The sequence below is a fragment of the Protopterus annectens genome, chromosome 3.part0, assembly GCF_019279795.1.
Source record: "Protopterus annectens isolate FY-2018-M chromosome 3.part0, PAN1.0, whole genome shotgun sequence".
NCBI classification, from domain to species: domain Eukaryota; kingdom Metazoa; phylum Chordata; order Ceratodontiformes; family Protopteridae; genus Protopterus; species Protopterus annectens.
In genome coordinates, this window is record NC_056731.1 from 1419389278 (window position 1) to 1419407778 (window position 18501).

General features: G+C 40.4%; 1 protein-coding gene across 1 annotated transcript in view; it reads left to right on the forward strand.

The window, feature by feature from the left end:
* Positions 1–18501, forward strand: part of NSMAF (neutral sphingomyelinase activation associated factor) — a 2091028-nt gene that overhangs the window by 1527997 nt on the left and 544530 nt on the right. The window contains exon 23 of the mRNA XM_044065485.1: positions 9420–9478. Within this exon, the coding sequence (XP_043921420.1) occupies positions 9420–9478 (59 nt within the window). The remainder of the gene's footprint in view (positions 1–9419; positions 9479–18501) is intronic.

Genomic DNA, 18501 nt, shown 5'->3' on the forward strand with positions numbered 1-18501 from the left:
GCCTTAAAAGGCAACAAATGGGAATTCACCCCTGTATCCTTTCACCTCCTACAGAAGATTAGTTCTTTGCACCACAACTACACACCGGGGATAGTGTGTATAAAAGTAATATTCAGATTTTTTTTTTTTTTTTTTTTTTTTTTTTTTTACAAATGAGGGAGGAAGGATTTGAACCATACTCCCTTAGCACAGGAAGCCACAGCACTAACCCGCTGCGCTAGCTGATAAATTAGTGCAGCATGTTTTTTCTTAACATATAATGGGGATCTCTGGCATTATTCAATGCCTGCAACAGTTTGTGTCTTATGAGGGAGAGGGACAGGAAATACCTCTTAGCCTGATAGCGGAAGACATCAAGACAAGGCCAAAATTAATGGCAGGACAAAATTATTGATGTATTTTAGTTATACCTCAAGTTAGGGAGTTGTTAGGATAACATCTTTTACACTGCCATGGATTTACTTTGTAAAACTCTAATGTCTGGCATTAATGATTGACTGAAATCATTCATGATTTTTGAGGGCAGGCAAAGAGAAACTGAGGACATTATCAGAACCTAGGAACAGGGAATGGGTATGTGGTGTGTGTGTGTGTGTGTGTGTTGGGGGGGGGGGTGAATGTGTGTATTGTGTTCGCGAGTGAATGAGAGAGGTGCCTGTGCTAAGACGATGTTAAGTACCACAGGAAAGTGCTGATCTGCACTCGTGGTAGTTAATAACAGTTCAGAGACCTGCAAATTAGCCAATAATGAGATGGTTCTTCATTTCCTTAAATGTCTCTCTGAATGCATTGATACAGCATCATGTAAATAGGGCCTTTTTACCACACCCTTTAATGCAAGCAATGGAGTACTTTATGAATTGCTGACAATTGTGTAAGGCCTTGAGGCTAAAAAGGACTCTGCCACTGAGGAATATGGCAGTCCCATCTGTTTGTCCATATAGTAATACACAGCTTGTAATGTACATTGTTTAGTCAGGTGCCCTATGTTGTGTCATTTGGCTTATCCTGGTTAGAGGTCGCCACAGCGGAACTCTAGTGAGCTAATGTTTGGTAGTGGATTTTTACGTGCCGAGTTACCAGCCCTGACGCACAACCTTCAACGAAGACACGCCCATTCACGCTTGCCTCCACACAAAAGACACTCTAGCTGAGAATCGAACGCGACAACATCTTGCTGTGAGGCGACAACGCTACCGCAGCACCACGGCTGCTAATATAATATGCTCCTGTGTGTGTTGCTTACGAAAAATGGCAATTTGTTCAGATAGAAGTACCCTAGCCATCTGTACTTTTAAGAATACTTGAAGCTCTATAGGTACATAGTTATTTTGTTAAAAACTGAGGCTCAGTCAGTGATGTTTAAAATAATTGCTCTTTTTGCTCTATTCCTTTCTACTTACAGAGTCAATGAAAATACTGAAATAAACCAACAGTTTATCTCAAGACTACACACAATTAAAAATGTCAGTAAAGCAATAATTTCTGCAGTCAAATAACAATAAACAGAACTAATAATTTGAAATTGCTGTTTTATTTTTCCAGCTGCTCCAGGTGTATGACTTGTCTGTTTTACATGCATGAGGGTTGGATGGTGGTGATTTAATCACCATGTGGAGTCCCACAGGGATCGGTCCTGGGTCCTCTCCTGTTTGGCATCTACTTCTCAGAAGTCCAGGCCAACAAAGAGGGCTCTGGCTGACCAAGTTCACAGTTGACTGCAAGCTGGGAGCCATTATTAACTCCTCAAGTGATGCAGACATCCTACAGAAAGGCCTCAATGAGACCAATGACTGGTGTCAAAACCATGGCCTTAAGCTTAATGCCAAAAAATGTGTCGTCATCCCCTTTGGGAAAAGCTCAGTTCCCATTAATTACCACATCAATGGGAGCCCACTGAACACTGAGGGCATTATAAGAGATCTGGGGACACAGGTTGACAGCAAACTCTCCTTCGACAACCACACTGCCACTGTGGTCAGAAAGTCCTTCTGTGTGGCACATCTCATTACCAAGGGATTTGCATCCAGGAAGAAAAAGGTCATTATCTCTCTCTACTCTTCCCTCAGTAGACCAATCATCGAGTACAATGCCCCATTTGGTATGTACCTTACTAGACACCTGCAACAGCTGGAGAGGCCACAAAAGTACATCAAAAGAGGATCCTAGGCCTTAAACACATGTCCTACACGGACAGACTCAAAAAAACTCCAGCTGTTCTCTGTCTCATATCGTCTACTAAGAGGTGATCTCTGCTTGACTTACAAAGCCATGTCTGACCCTGTTCTGTTAGAAATGCTACATCTAAAGAAATCCCAATCCCTCCACACCACACACTCCAGAGACCTCAGCCTGATTACCACAATCAATAGAACATGCTGGAGGGACAAGTTCATAACTCAGAGACTGCCCATGCTCTGGAATAGACTTCCCATACGTGTCAAGCAGAGCACCTCACTGGCCCTCTTCAAAAGAAATCTTTATGAGTAGATGGGAAATAGAAAGTTCACCCCGGGATCACTCCAGTGGCTCTACTCGATAGAGGCAATGGGAACTAACATCGGGCGGCACAATGCCAGTGCAATTCTATGGCCTAGGCTTGTAAAGGCTCCAGGGCCATTAGCCTAGTACACACCTATGAACCTATGTCACTGCAAGAAATATGAGTTTTTTATTATACTTTCCTGTAGTCTACCATTAATTTGGCACGATCATGCATTGACATCTATGCCTCAAGTGCATTTATACTTCCACTCTTGTTCTCTGCATTGGATATCTGATAGCAAACCCCCACATGGTGCTTGACTGGTGAAAAATTTCCAGTCTCCATAGTTGTCTTGTTAATCACTGTAACAGCCTTTGTCTTCCTCCCCAAGAAAGAAGTTCTGGCTCAGTGCTATTTGCCTCCCACCTATAACTAGCCCACTATTTCAAGTATAGTCAGTCTTTTTTTATACTTTAAGTGTGTATTTGTCTGCAACTTTGTGGTGGCAGGTAACAAATCTGTATCCTAATTTATGTCAAGGGTGTGCATTTCTTGTCACATAAATGAGCTCATAACAAGCATTCACATTCTACATGTTACCTGTACAGTTAATAAACTAATTTGCATGGTATGCTTTGAGATGGCCAGTGTGAGGTTTCAGCAAACATTTGATCTGATGTTGTTAATCTTCATTCCATTCATCACTGATGGGGTTATCGGTTCCATCCTCGGAACCAAGTCGGTCTTATACCAAGCTCGTGCCAATCAAAAACTCTCAAACTAAGCTTTTACCCATAGTACCCTTCTCCCTGTTACCCCAGATCTCGTTTGCCTCGTAGCCGTAAAGCTGAGTTCAAGCCAGCTCTTAGCTAAGTCTTATATTTTTTGATATATATTGCTTATTGGAAAGTCTTGATAATTTTATTCAACTGTTATTTTATTAATTTCTGCCCTTGTAAAACTATCACTAAGTTTCTATCACTTTTTCAAAACTTTCCTGTTAAACTACCTTTTGGTAATCTTTGTACCATCGCTGGTACACACCCTTCTTCCCTACCCACTGTGGTAATCTCCTACTAACATTGTTGCTACTTTTCCCTCTGGTTCTTTGCCCTGTTTATATAATATTAATACTTTATTTACTTGTTTTTTGCTCTGCCTTTGGTAGTACTTATAATTTAACATGTTTGAAAAAAAGGGCACTTCAGGTTTCAAACAATGTCTGAAGTGTAGGAGAAAAATGTCAAATAACGACACTCATGATGACTGTGTGTATTGTTTGGGAGTGCCTCATCTCTCTGTTCAACCACCTTGCTCTATTTGTCAGGATTTTAGTTCTCGTATGTTGAATGAAAGAATGAATAAGTTGATACTAAAGGGCCTTCTTAAATCGCCCTTATTCAGAGGTTCTCTTTGCATTGGAGGCTTTACCCCCCTCCTAGGAAAAAGAAAGAGGCCACATTCAGTTCCCTCCTCACCCTCTGGTGAGAAGGAAAGACCACCTAAACCTAAAATGGCGAAACTTTCCATTCCGGACCAGAAACCAGCTTCTACGGCACCGACTTCAGTACCATCTACTATAGTAGTATCATCAGCGCCTCCTTCGACACCGTCTATGGCACAGACTATGCCTAAATCGCAGATTTTGACCTCCACACTGATCTCTGCACCGAGCCTTCCTGTGGTACCGGGTTTTTCCATGGTACCACTTACCTCCCTCAATCGTCTCAAAATTGGAGACGATGGTGCTATTCAACACTCAAGCACAGACTCGATATTCCCCGTCATTGGATCCTTTCTTGGGCAGGTATATACCTTTTCTTAGTGCGACCAGAGTCCCCGTCAGGGATATCCATGAGATCCACCAGGAGCCTCTCCGAACTAGACGTGGTGCACTTGTGGACCAACTGCTGACAGCCATGGGGATTCCTACAGATTGAAAAACCCAATCCCTTCTTGGACTTGGAAATATTGCTTCATGGACTTAATCTTACCCTCCTCCTTTTTTCCTCCTTGCAGGTTTCGAAGCCCATGAAACCGACGCCTCGTTTGGCACCCACAGCTTCAGCGCCAGTAGTGGATCTCACTTTGACTCCGGAGCCGACCTTTTGGCCTTCGGCTCCTTCAGAATCTGGTCTTCCTCAGACTCAAGATTGGACTACAGGCTCCTTGGTACCGAGTTTGGTTCCGACCCTGTCTACAGTGCTATCCATGGTGCCAGGTGCCCTGTCAGTACCAATCCCTCTTGAGGCTCCATTCTTAGGAATGGGCTCAACAGAGTGGGGTGTGACCTTGGTTCCGAGGTTGTCCTTCTCGGTTCTGAGCTCCCACCCCTCTTCAGGTGGCCCTGTGTTCCAAGCAGTGGAGAGGGCCCTTGCCTCTGTAGGCAAGCCTGCGGCCTCAGAACCCCAACTGTGTCCTCTCCCTGAGCTGCAGCTGTCACAGGCCACCATCCCGGGACATCGAGAACGAGATCCCCAGAAGACCCTAGTGCAAGGTGACCTTTCCTCCAGGTCCTCCTCACAAGTTCCCACTGAAGAAGTTCCAAGAAGAAATTGTGCAAGAGGAAGCATGTGGATTCCCCTGAGGAGTCCCTTACAGAAGATATGAATTACAATGAAGTGGAAGGGTCCCCACGATCACCCCATGTTTCCTTTGAGATGTTGAAACAGAGGGGTGATTGGAAGCCCAAAAACCCTTCTTCCAAGGAATCCATGTTCCTGCAGGCTTTTTGTGCTTGACCATCTACCTCTTGGGTGTTCCCACCTGCAGATGAGCTAGTTCAACTTGTGGTGCAGCACGACTGGAGGAACCTTGACTCTGTTGAGGCAATCCCATGGAGACCAGACAAGAGTCTCTCTCCCCCTAAAGAAAATCCACATTGGTCCAAACGTTTACCAGTAGATGCGATGGTGGTGGCGGTGGCCACAAAGAAAGAGCTCACCGAGGAGAGCTACACTGTTCACCCACCTAACAGAGAGTCCTGAGCAGTGGACAGATTGGGGAAGTGAGTTTTTGCTTCATCGGCCTTTGCAGTTCGAGCCTTGAACTACCTGGTACATTTCACCAGATTCCAGAGAGACCTAATCTCCGAACTCTCTGGTACTGTATCAGGACAGGTGCCTGATGAGGTAAATGACAAGGTGGTCTCGCAGCTAGCAACCCTGGAATCAATATCTAATTCATCCATGAGGTTAATTTCACATACAACTGAAGGGGGAAGCAAGAGCTGCGGGTTCAGGTGTAGTTATGAGACATCACGCCTGGATGCACCTTTGTGACTTCGCAGATCCCTTTAAGTCTTCCTTCCTTAACACTCTAGTGGAAACATCTTCCCTGTTTGGCCCTAAAGTGAAGAACACTCTAGCCAAATGTGAGCAGGATAGCAAGACCCTGTCTGCTGTTGGTGTATGTTTTTCCAGTCCTAAACGTTCCTTCTCCAGGAACCAGAGAAGTGGAAAAGTGTTGCACCAAAAGTCTCAGGGTCCTTTTCATGACAGACATGGTGAGTTCACCCCCAGAGGCAGAGGGGGCAACTCTTCTGGAAGACACCCCTACAGAGGCAGAGGGGATCCACATAATCAGGGTTCAAGAGACTTGTTTTCTGGACAACCCTACTAGCTCTTCTGAAGAGCTGCCCAATTGCTTTCCTCTGGAAGCAGTCGGGGGACTTGTGTCTTTCTGTAAAACACAATGCCTGGCTATTAATTACCACCGATTCCTGGGTGCAGAAGATAATAACCAGAGGTTACCAAATTCCATTTGATTCCTACCCAAAGCCACCAAAACAAATTCCTGATATTCCATCCAGTCTAAGGGAAGAACCAGCTCTACAGGTAGAAAAGCTGTATTAAAAAAGCCATCCAAAAAGTCTCACCAGACCAGATCAGATCCGGATTCTACTCAAGATTCTTTTTGGTGCCAAAAAAGCCAGGGGACTGGAGACCAATTTTGGACCTCGGCAGTTTAAACAAGTTTGTCACCCAGACAAAATTCCGGATGGTCACGGTTCAGTCCATCCTCCCCTTTCTGGAGGAAGGCGATTGGATGTGCTCGATAGACCTTCAGGATGTGTATTATAAAATCAAAATGGACAAACACTCCAGAAGGTTTCTTCTCTTCCGGCTGGGAGCCAATCATTACCAGTTCCGCACTCTGCCCTTTGGACTCTCTACAGACCCAGAGTGTTCACCAAATGCATGGTAGTAGTGACAGCTCACTTGAGACTACAAGTATTCCAAGTGTTTCCATATTTAGACGATTGGCTCCTTACTGCCCTCACCAAACACCTACCGGTAGCCTTATATTACACCCTCTCGCTGGCAAATCCTCTGGGAATCTCTATAAACTGGGAGAAATCCAATTTGACTCCAGCCCAATCTTTGGAATTTATAGGGGTGATTTTCAATACCCGTTCTTGCTTAATCTCTCTTTCAGATCACAGGTTACAAAGACTAAGGATCCAGCTCTGAATGATACTCTGGCACAACATGGTTTCATCTCGAGAGGTCCTGCAGCTGTTAGGTTCAATGGCAGCATCAATATCATTAGTACCCCTTGCAAGACTTCACATGAGACTCCTACAATAGCTTTTATTAACCCAGTGGTATCCAAACTGTCATCATTTCTCTTTCCAGATTTGAATAACAAATCGATGCAAGCAAGACCTAACTTGGTGGATGAAGTCAGAGACAGAACTTGAGTTGACCCTTCCAACCCTCTCAGCCCAGTGCCACTGTGATCACGGACACTTCCCTAATTGGGTGGATGGGGGGGCATTTTCAGGCAATGACAGTCCAAGACACACAGTCTTATATAGTGGCCAATCTGCATATAAACGTTCTAGAACTGAGGGCAGTGGTTTTGGCATTGCAAGCATTCTAGTCTGCCCTTCCTTTGGGAACAGTTGCTATCCAATCAGACAACATGTCAGTAGTTTGGTATATCAACAAACAAGGAGGAACCAAGTCCTACCCCCTATATCGAGAGGCCATGAGAGTTTGGCAATGGTCGATAGCTTCCAACCACTTTCTGAGAGCAACACATATCCCAGGGAATTCCAGTGTGATTGAAGACAAGTTGAAGAGATGCATTCTCCTGCCTCACAAGTGGTCTTTCAACTCCAACATAGCGGCAAAGATTTTCAGCCGTTGGGGCCAGCCTTGCTGTGACCTATTCGCCTCCCCATCAAACCACAAATGCAACAACTACTTCGTCCTAATTCCCCTGCAGAAGGAGTCCCCGAGGGATGCTCTAATCCTCGATTGGCCCACAGGAAGTATATATGCTTATCTCCCATCCCTTTGATTTCTCAATTTGTGAAGAAAGCTCTTTGGTTCAAAAGCAAAATGATCCTCATAGCACCTTATTGGCCTTGACAGGTATGGTTCCCCTTTCTCCGGCCTCACCTACTTCACTGACCATGGATCCTGGATCCAACTCCAGATCTAATTTCTCACCCACAAGGGTTGAGCCACCCGAACTTGACCAGTCTCAAGCTCACAGCTTGGCTTCTCCACTTCCAGTGATCACCAGTCTCACACTAGTCTTACAGTCTTTAACACAGCCTCCCTTTGAGCCTGCAGCCACTTGTGCCATCAAGTTTCTGTGCTGGAAATCTCTTTTTCTGGTGGCCATTACATCGGCCAGACACATTTCCGAGCTCCATACTCTATGCATGAAGTGTCCTTATTTGATTTTCCATAAGGACAGAGTATCATTGGACCAATCCTTCCTTCTTTCCCAAAGTAATTTTTAAGTTCTCTATTAATCAGACTATTGACCTACCAGTCTTCTTTCCTAAATTTTCAAACAAAGGAGAGTATCATTTACATTTAGTTGACGTCCACAGGCAATTGAGATTTTACTTAGGACAAAAACAATCCGCAAATCAGACCAGTTATTTATATCTTTCTCTGGTCCTAAAATGGGAAAGTCAGTTTCTAAAGTGACCTTATCTAAATGGCTTAGAGACTGTATAATTTTCATTTATCACCATGAGAGAAAGTCTACACCACAGAAAATCAAAGCTCACTATACCATATCAGTGGCAACTTCTGTAGCATTTCATTCTAGAGCTTCCATGGATGATCTGTACAGCAGGTACACGGGCTACTCCTCATACCTTTATCACTCATTACAAATTGGATCTGGTCTCCAGAGGAGGAGCTTCATTTGGCTCAATGGTGCTGAGGAATATTCTTCCATAAGGGCCGCCCAAGTGACACAAGGTAGCTGGGGACTCTGTCCTATCTTTGATGAATGGAATAAAGATCAACAACAACAGATAAAGAAGTTATGTCTTACCATAACGTTCCATCTGTGTTGTTAATCTTCATCCGTTCATCATGTCCCACTCCCCTTTCCCCCTTCTAGAGGCTCCTGGGGGATACTTTGGGTCCAACTCCTGAATTAGAGTTCTTGCCCAGAGACAGCTTCCGCTTTACTAATTACAGGCAAACTCAATCTGAGCTAATGGGGAGAAGGGTACTATGGGTAAAAGCTTAGTTCGAGTGTTTTTGGCTGGCGCGAGCTTGGTAGAAGACCGACTCTGTTCCGAGAACCGATAACCCCATCAGTGATAAATGGTTGAAGATCAACAACACAGATGGAATGTTATGGTAAGACATAACTTCTTTTTTGAACTAGTGGCTGACACATGTAAATGTACTGCAGAAGCTTTACTTTCATCAAGCACTATCTGTTCTCATAGCCTCTACACATACCTGAGACCTGCATATTTAGCATTTGAGTACAAGGCCCTATATGTGTGCAATTCTTTTAAGTTTGTACCTTTGTGGTTTGCAGAGGTAATATTGCTAATGGAAAGATTATGTTATTAGAGTATTTCCACAAATTCTTCTTAAATTTCCACTAAGTTACTTGTCCATTAACTGCATTAACTAAGCTCTTTGATGTTTTTTTTTTCTTTCAGGGCAGTTACTAGCATAACCGTCTCAAGCAATGGATCATCAATATTCACTACTTCTCTAGGTTAGTATAAGTTATAAAATAATATTTTACATTCTATGTAAAATAACGGCATATAATTTCGTTTGTAACAGGCCATATAGAGCAAGAATTGATTGGGATCTTTAAGCTGGCAATTCAGTGAACTAAACATCTTGATAAAAACGGACTTTGAAAGCCTTCTGCAGCAAGTAACTATTTAGAATTTTCTCTTCTACTACTGGCAATGTTTGCAGAGTAGAGTTTCCCCTCACTCTTCAAGTGCTGATTATATCTGTATCAGATATCTGCAAATTTATTTCATGCAGTTATATATGCAGATGTATTTATATAAAGCGATGTAGCAGCTTAATTATAAAAATTGTTTCTTTCTGTTAGGTTTCCATTTGTAACCTCCTCTTGTATTATATATATTTTGGAGCTAGTCTCCCTGGGACTCTGCTGAAAAAAGGGTACTGTTTGCCCATATCTGTAATCTCTTTTTACTGTTGTGCTCAAGTATTTGCATGTCTCTGGCTTGTAATGACTGTGACAGTATGCAGAAAGCTAGGATGTTGAGCACATCCCCTGTGGTCCCCAGATACTCATCAGAAAGCTAATAGTATATGTCACTTCTCTAGACCAACTTTTTCAGTAATTCAGTATCAATGTGGATACATCACTGCAATCTTGTGGCTGGCCATTGCAGGGACCCTGACACTTCTTTTTGTTGTTATTGTCACTAAAATGAACAATTAATCTACTAGGTTCATGCATTTTTAGGGTGAATTCTACAAGCTTTAATTTTACACACTTATTTTTGAAGAACTTTATCCTGTTCTGTGAGGAATTGTTACTGATAATATTTATTTGCTAAAATTTCTTGGTGAGGGCTATTTTATCTCATGATGATCACAGAGAAAGAAATCAAGAAATTATTTTGCTGGTATAAAATAACCCCCCAAGTGTTATCATCTTAAATGTTTATTTTGTTTGGTAAGGGATGAATGTGATTCTTCTAAACATGTACATTGTGCTCACTTTATTGAAACACCTCAGTTAGGAGGACTAGGAATTTGAAAGCTTTTGTGGAGCATAGAAGGCAGCTAGATTTAATCCCTTCTACTTTTGCTCTTTCTGTTTCTTCTAAGTCACCTAATGATCAAAAGGTTTGTATAGAACTTTCATGTCATGAATCCAAGAAATGAAGGACGATAGTGAGTACTTTGCAGAACTGAATCTAGTGTGCCATTTAAGGTCTCTTATCTACTAGCAGACATGCAGACTAATTTCTTTCTCTGTAGGATAGTAGATACTCAAGAGTCTCATGTTCTCCCTACCATTCCACTGCTAGAACTGAGGATAACAGAAACAGAATATTAGTTTGAGCACAGTGCTTTATTCACCAGAACGGTCATAAAGCGATGCAGGAAAATGTAGATTTATGATTGTAAAGAGGCTTTCTTCCACCCTAGACATCAAGAGTCTGGTGCTGCCTTAGCCTCTTATTAAGACTGAAGATGTTCTACGTGTCTCCTCCTCCCTTACAAGAATACATTTATACTTGTAATATGGACATCCAGAGGCCAAACATTAGTAGATCCAGATGCCTGATCAGGAGTAAAATTTCAGTTACATGAAATGTACGCCCAGTGCCCTGGTATCCAATAGTCAAGTGACAGTCCCAGATAACAGTTTTTGATTGTAAGGGATGGCAAAGAAGTATCTTAAAATAACAGCAGTCTTCATCGGCCTCCAAAACACTCACTTAAGGAACTCAGAATGAAAATAAATGAAATAAGATTTATTCTCTTAGATCAAATTGGCTTCCTAGCTAACCTAACTACAGAGCCATAGATTGATGACACCACCATTATAAATGCTCTACAGATTCAAGGTATACACCTGAATCTGATGAAAGAACATTTTTAAAAAGCAGTGCAAATATTTGCTGTCCTCTAAGATTCAGTATGTAAGGCTGAGGTGTTTGCCTTAGCTCTTATGTATAACAATTCATCCTCTAAATTATTGATTTGTAGACATGTTCATCAAATTTTTTATTAGAGTCAAAGTCTTAGACACCTGCACATAATAACATTTAATAGATTCCAGTGGTTGACATTGCTTTTTTAAGCTAGTAACACATATGGGATCCAAAAAACAGCTATAAGTACCCTTCCAATGAAAAAGAAAACAGGTGATGGCATGGATGCTGGACTATCAGTCAGGCACATACTATGCAGTACTAGTGGATATTATTAAGTAAATTGAGGTTTTAGTACAAGAAATTCAGGATTCTGCTGTTGAGAGAGAATATGATTAACCATAAAATGTTGTAAAGTAAATGGAACTGCAGTTAAAAGCAAATGGATAATTATTTTATAGAGCAGTTTCTAAACAAAGTGAGTGGATCATCAGAGTAAAATGGCAGTATGGAGGCCAACTTATATACTAAAAGGTCATATTATCAAAGAAAGTCAGCCTGTTTTAGATCTAATAATTGTCAATAGATCAATAAAGAAAAAAAGCTCAAAGCCTGTTTTAGATGTAATAATTGTCAATAGATTAATAAAGAAAAAAAAGCTCAAAATATTAGCCCTTTCCACGTGTCTTCATTTTCTGATGCCAGTTGCTTTTATACAAATCTTCTATATGAAAAACATCTGGCTCTGTTTTCCTGTATACAAGGCTTACAGCCATTTTCTCAGGTTTCATGTGGCAATCTCCTATTTATCAGTTCAACTCCTTGTCATTTCCACTTTCCTTTTGTTCAGGTTGTTCTCCATATGCCTGAGACTGGTGGGCTTCTTTTCACTATAGGCTGTTGGCAGTGCACATTCCTGTCTGCTGAAAAGTTAGACAAACAGGGTGACTGCCTATGTTGTCTGCTGGATTGCAAATTGGCTGTCCAAGAGATTCCATGTTGTGAAAGTTGCTGATACCCTCTCAGAACATAAAATTATATAACTCGGGGAGTACCTTCGGGGGGGGGGGGTGATAAGGTCCACTCTCCTGTTTTTCATTTAGTTTGCAAATATCCAAACCAATATCCCAGAAGTGTGGTTGACCAAGTTTGCTGATCATTGCAAGCTGCTTATTCACTGATATTAAGCATCTCCAAGAAGAGCTAGAATATGCACATATTTAGTGTACAAAATATGTGCTCAAGCTAAATGCAAAAAGAGTGCAGCACAGCAGTGGTCAACATGTAAGCTGCTCCCACCTCATATATTATATATGGTACTTCATTTCACACAGATATGGCCGTATGAGACCTGGATACCTTATGTGGCCATCTCTCTCTGTCTCCCATTCAGTTGTAATATTTCCTGCATAGTTAGTTAATCCTCATATCTGGTTCCATTAATTTCTACAGGTATAGCCTCAATATCCAAAGGATCATCCTACCACCATACTCATCTTATTAAACCCATTACCAAGTACAGTTTACAAGCACCTTCCCTAAGGACCTGAATCTGCACCAACTAATAAACAAGACTTGCTGGAGGGGTAGATTCCTAACTCAATATATTCCCAGACTGTGGAATAAGTTACCTCTGTAGGTCAAATAAAGTGCTACTTTGGTTACCTTTAAGGTTAATCATGGATGGATATAGACAAAATTACACCAAGGGTATCAGCTACAGCTCTGACTAATTTGGGTGGTGAGTACTGTTACATGCTTAAAATAGATAGCAAGAACTTTTAAGTGTGCATACTTAAAAGTATGTGCATCTTATGGTCACTTTGATCACTCACCTGGCATTGTTCCTCTGTTCCTTTGCCAGTTTTTTTGAAACACAGTCTCAGGAGAACTTACACTGACTGCACAACAGAGTCTGGAATGCTTGTTTGATCCAGGGATGTTGATTAACCAACAAAGCCCAGATCTGAAACTTTCAGAGAAAAGTACCTGTTTGGGAGATCTGTGGATGCTCTTTCTGGTATGATTACCTGCAACTGGATAGAAGGCTAATAATAATGGACTTCTTTCATCACATATTTCAGCTGTAACAAGTGATGCAGTAATGTTCTGACAGCCTTAGAGAATGTTTTCCTGCGTTTCCATAATACTCAAGTTCATGTTTCACATGGGAAAAGTTCAGTGCTGCATGCACATTCTGTGGAGTCACTGTCTTCAATCCAAGGACGTCTCTGATCCATGAATTAATAAAAGCATTCATTTGATGGTACAGCGGGATTGCCATCATCCAAACATTATCTTGTATTTCTCAAAGTCCAAATAAGACACTGACCTCACATTTAGTGTATCACGGTAGGATTACCTTAATTTCAGGAAGTGAAGGTGCATAAATGGTGGCCTTTTTTCAAGCAACACATCATTGCAGTCATTTGTAAATCTAGGGACTCCACAGAATTTTGTTCTTTTTCTTTAACAAATGGCCCATAGTGACCTTTGAAAGTTTCAAGAACAAACACCATAGTCATGCAGTACATAAGCAACAAGGAGTTGCATGACTCTGTATGAAGTATACACAATGGGCTTTTCTACAGCTCACTGCAACTTTGCCTGTTTTGATGCTATGGCCAGGGCATTAGGAGCAAGTATGTACTTACATCAGATGGCGTGGATCAAGTCACCCACTGGCTTTTAATTCATTCAGTCCTGAACAGCAGGAGGCCAATTAATCCCTATCTCACCTGAAATATTTTAAAGATCACGTGCAGTGGCCTGCTATTACCTGAAAAACAACCCAGTTGATGCAGTCCAGTATCCTCCTTCCAATGTACAAATTGCAGAAAAAAATTGAATTCATAATGTTTTACACACTTTTATAAGTTTTCCTGTGACTTTGTGGCATGCTGAGTGGACCCATGTCATCACACTTTGCACAGTGATGACATGAGGTCAGGTTTTCCTACTTCTTTTGTCTGGTGGGACAGAAATGAAAAATCACCAATATAGAATACCATAAAAACTGCTGTCAGCAAACAGCCATGTGGAAATACCAAATACTTAATGAGTATAAGTAGCGTGTATTCATTAATATTATCCACGTGGATGTTCTGTTGTTTGCAGGAGTTAGGCGACTTACAAATAATACAGTAGGGGAAATGTGTAAGAAAAAGAAGTACATAGACATACCCGTTTCATCTATTAAGCAGAGTAGTTTGTGAGGGAAATGGGTTTGTCTGTGTACAAAGCCCATAACTTTAAATCAATCATCTAATCTACCTTTTCCTGGGCTGAAGGCAAGACAGGAAAGCTTCCTGTCACAACCAACATCCCATCACAACTGCATTTACAATAAGGATGTATCCTTGTCATGACAGAGCCATATTTTAGTAGTCTTATTTTCACATAAAAGCATAATTTTATGTGAAAATAGGATTAAACTAGTCACTAGCCACCAGTGAACTTTTCTAGTAGTTGAAAATTGAATGAGGTAGCTGCATTCAGTTTCGCCAAGGTGCATATGATCTTTAAGCAGGGAAACAATTGCTTTCTGAACTGATTTCTCCTAAATTCTCTATTAGAAGCACAACTCCTATGATTTGCAATATCTCAAAAAGACTGCAGGTTACACAATGTGCAAACTATGAAAATTGTTTGTTAGACAGTGGGATATACTTTGGTGTTGTATCAAAAGCCTTTCTGATGACACTGAATTTATTTAAGAAAAGTGGTATCTTACCTGCTAGAATTTTAGTATTTTGGTCAAAAAAGGATTATATTTCTAACAAACTGTTGTACGTTAAAGATCTTTCCAATAATGCATGGCAGGATTGGTTGGTGCAGTGCTGTATTGTGATATTGCACAGTCAGTACAGGTTATGGACACTATTTTTTAAGCCAAACTTATTAATGAGAAAGAGAAAAACACATTTCCAGCAAAGTGATTAAATTGCTTTTCTACTAAAAAAAAGAAAATGACATTCTAATAACAAAGAGAAAAAAGCAAAAAATGAATATAAAGTTAAATATTATGTGATACCTATACTAAATAACTGTTGTCATCCTTTGCTTCCATTTCAGCATCTCTGACCAGTCAGAACAGGAATATACAATTACAATCATCAAATTAAGCACATTCTGTTTGTTTAAAAAAAACACAAAATTGAATTTACTCATGGGTATTAAGATTTGATGCTTCCATTTCAATAATGATGACTTCAAGTTAAAAAAAAAAAAAACAGCATGGAGGGCAGATGTCATCTTTGTGATCCAGATATGCATTGTACATCTTCAACCCAGGTTTTGCCTATCAATTCCCATTAACCAATATAAAACATTGGGAAAATCCAGTAAATATACCCATACTGATTGCAGAGATTGCTTCTGTCCATATGGCCCTAAGTCTGTTACAATTCCAAAGCATATGAAGGCAGCCTGCCTTCCTTGACCTGCACCTCCAACAAGTGTCTGAATGTGCTTATCCTCATGTCTTTCATGGTGGAGGCGGGTTAGTTGCCACCTCGACACCTTTTTCAAAATGCTAATAAAGTAACCACAGGGGGAGATTTGCTACCTATTGTTGTAGCTAAAATGTTATTCCACTGCACTACTGCTATATTTCGATACAAGAAACGCAAACTGGCAAAACACCTATTAAAACAAAAAACACGGACGGTGGCAAATATGCTGTCACACAAATAGAATTTATTTATTTTAAGCGCTTTTCGTCAGCTCCAACAGCTGACTTCTTCAGAAAACTCTCATTCAGTACAAGCACATTATGTATGCATAAAAAACAATTACTTAACACTAATGACATTCATTAAGTTAAAGGGACAGAACAGATTTCCCAATATCAAATAGCAAACTAAAATTAAATTAGGATAAAATAGAATTGAATGAGACACCCAGACATAAAAACATTAGGGGAGAATTGCCACCTACTTGATAAAAACATATTTATACATAAGAGGTTAGAAATACATATAGTAACTGAATCTATACTTTTTACTTGGTATTACTGATGTTCACTCCATATTGGTTCATCTCTTGAGGCTATTTAGTTTTAGCACACTACTGATCGAACAAGAATCATTCAGCCCCAGGGAGCTGTAAGCATTCAATCTCACCTGCCAGGCTAACTCGAGTTCCTCAAGTTTGAGAGGTCTTGGACCCCCCCTGATATCAACTTTGACCTGGTCTATGACCGTAAATTTGAAAGCATGATTCTTGTGACAGAATGATTCTTGTTCGATCAGTAGTGTGTTAAAACTAAATAGCCTCAAGAGATGAACCAATATGGAGTGAACATCAGTAATACCAAGTAAAAAGTATAGATTCAGTTACTATATGTATTTCTAACCTCTTAGTATAAATATGTTTTTATCAAGTAGGTGGCAATTCTCCCCTAATGTTTTTATGTCTGGGTGTCTCATTCAATTCTATTTTATCCCAATTTAATTTTAGTTTGCTATTTGATATTTGGTATTGGGAAATCTGTTCTGTCCCTTTAACTTAATGAATGTCATTAGTGTTAAGTAATTGGTTTTTATGCATATATAATGTGCTTGTACTGACTGAGAGTGTTTCTGAAGAAGTTAGCTGTTGGAGCTGACAAAAAGCGCTTAAAATAAATAAATTCTATTTGTGTGACAGCATATTTGCCACCGTCCGTGTTTTTTGTTTTAATATTTCGATACAACTCATCTTCTCATTTTTCTTTGTTCATTCACATCCCACTCCCAGTGTATACTAGAATCCTATACATACCTTCCACCAGTGATTCATGTACAAGTAGCAGAGTAATTTCTTAACTTCCTTTCTGAGTTTCACTTCCAAATTTAAAAGATAGACTTTGCATGTTATAGAATGGGTATGAAGATATTGTCACCATTTAAAATCTGTCTACATTAGCCCAGTTAACTCAACAAAAGTCAAAATTGTACCTTTTGTGAGGGGGGGGGTCTGTTAATTCTCTGTAGTAAAAAGTACTCCTGAGCTTATCCATTCCAAGCATTAGATGCATTTAACAGCTGTCTTCCAACTCTCTGACCCTCATAATCTTTCCCGGCTGGTTTGCCCTGTGTCTTCAACTTCCCTCTCAGATATATTTTCTCAAACCAGATCTCTAACCCTCCAGGGTTCTGCATTCTGGATTCTTCAGTATGTATTTGTCTTTCAACATTGACGTACCTATTCCATTCTTCCACCTCATCCAAAATGGGATTTGGACAAGACCTGGCACTACAATATTGCCACTCTACCATGGAAGACATAACTTGAGAGAGCTGCTAAATCTATCCTCTCCATGCTTCCTTGATATAACTTTATGTTCATCATTAGATAACTGCTGCACTAGCCTAACCTTTATGGGTTATAGTCCACCTAGAATATAATGACAGGACAGTTTCCAAAGCTTAGAGCACCTTTCACACACCCAGACCATTTAGACCTTGAACTTGGCAGGGAGAAAACTGGTGGCCAAACCTTCCAGAGCATTCCTGCCACCAAATTGTGCTCTCTTGCAGCCTTTTGATGATCAATGGTTGGCTAACACGTCTCTGTAACTGAGAAGTTCTCTTTAGGGAATAGCCTTCTACTTTTTAATTTTTTATGACTAAAATAGTGCTCTTTGAAAAGAACTGATTATTTTTAGATAGTTTATTGTCATTTGAAGCAGCTTAGTCTATGTTATTGTTTTTAATGTAAACTTCATTTTTAAATAAGTTTATTCTTTATGATTAAGACTTTTATAAAGTGCTTTTAGGGGCTGGGACAAGTGTGTTTTGTGTTTTTCTTGGTGTACTTTTTGTGGAAACACTACTTTTTTATACTTACCTTTTACCAACTATTGCTGACATCACTAGCTGCATTGCAAGCCTCTTTCACAGTTTAGCTAAGGAACAGCTTATCAGTTCCTCCTGTCTTTCTTCATTTGGACACAAGAAAAAGAAAATCACTTAAAGATCATGCTTAAAGTGGTGAAACAAAGTTTCACATACACAAGGATGCATGCAAACACTCTTATGTAACAATAACATTTGTTTCAAGCCACGTTTTTAGAAAATTAACATTTCGGTAGTCTTCCAAACATGGAGGTGTAAAGTAGCTATGCTGTATTTACAGCATTAATATTAATATGCCGGACGAA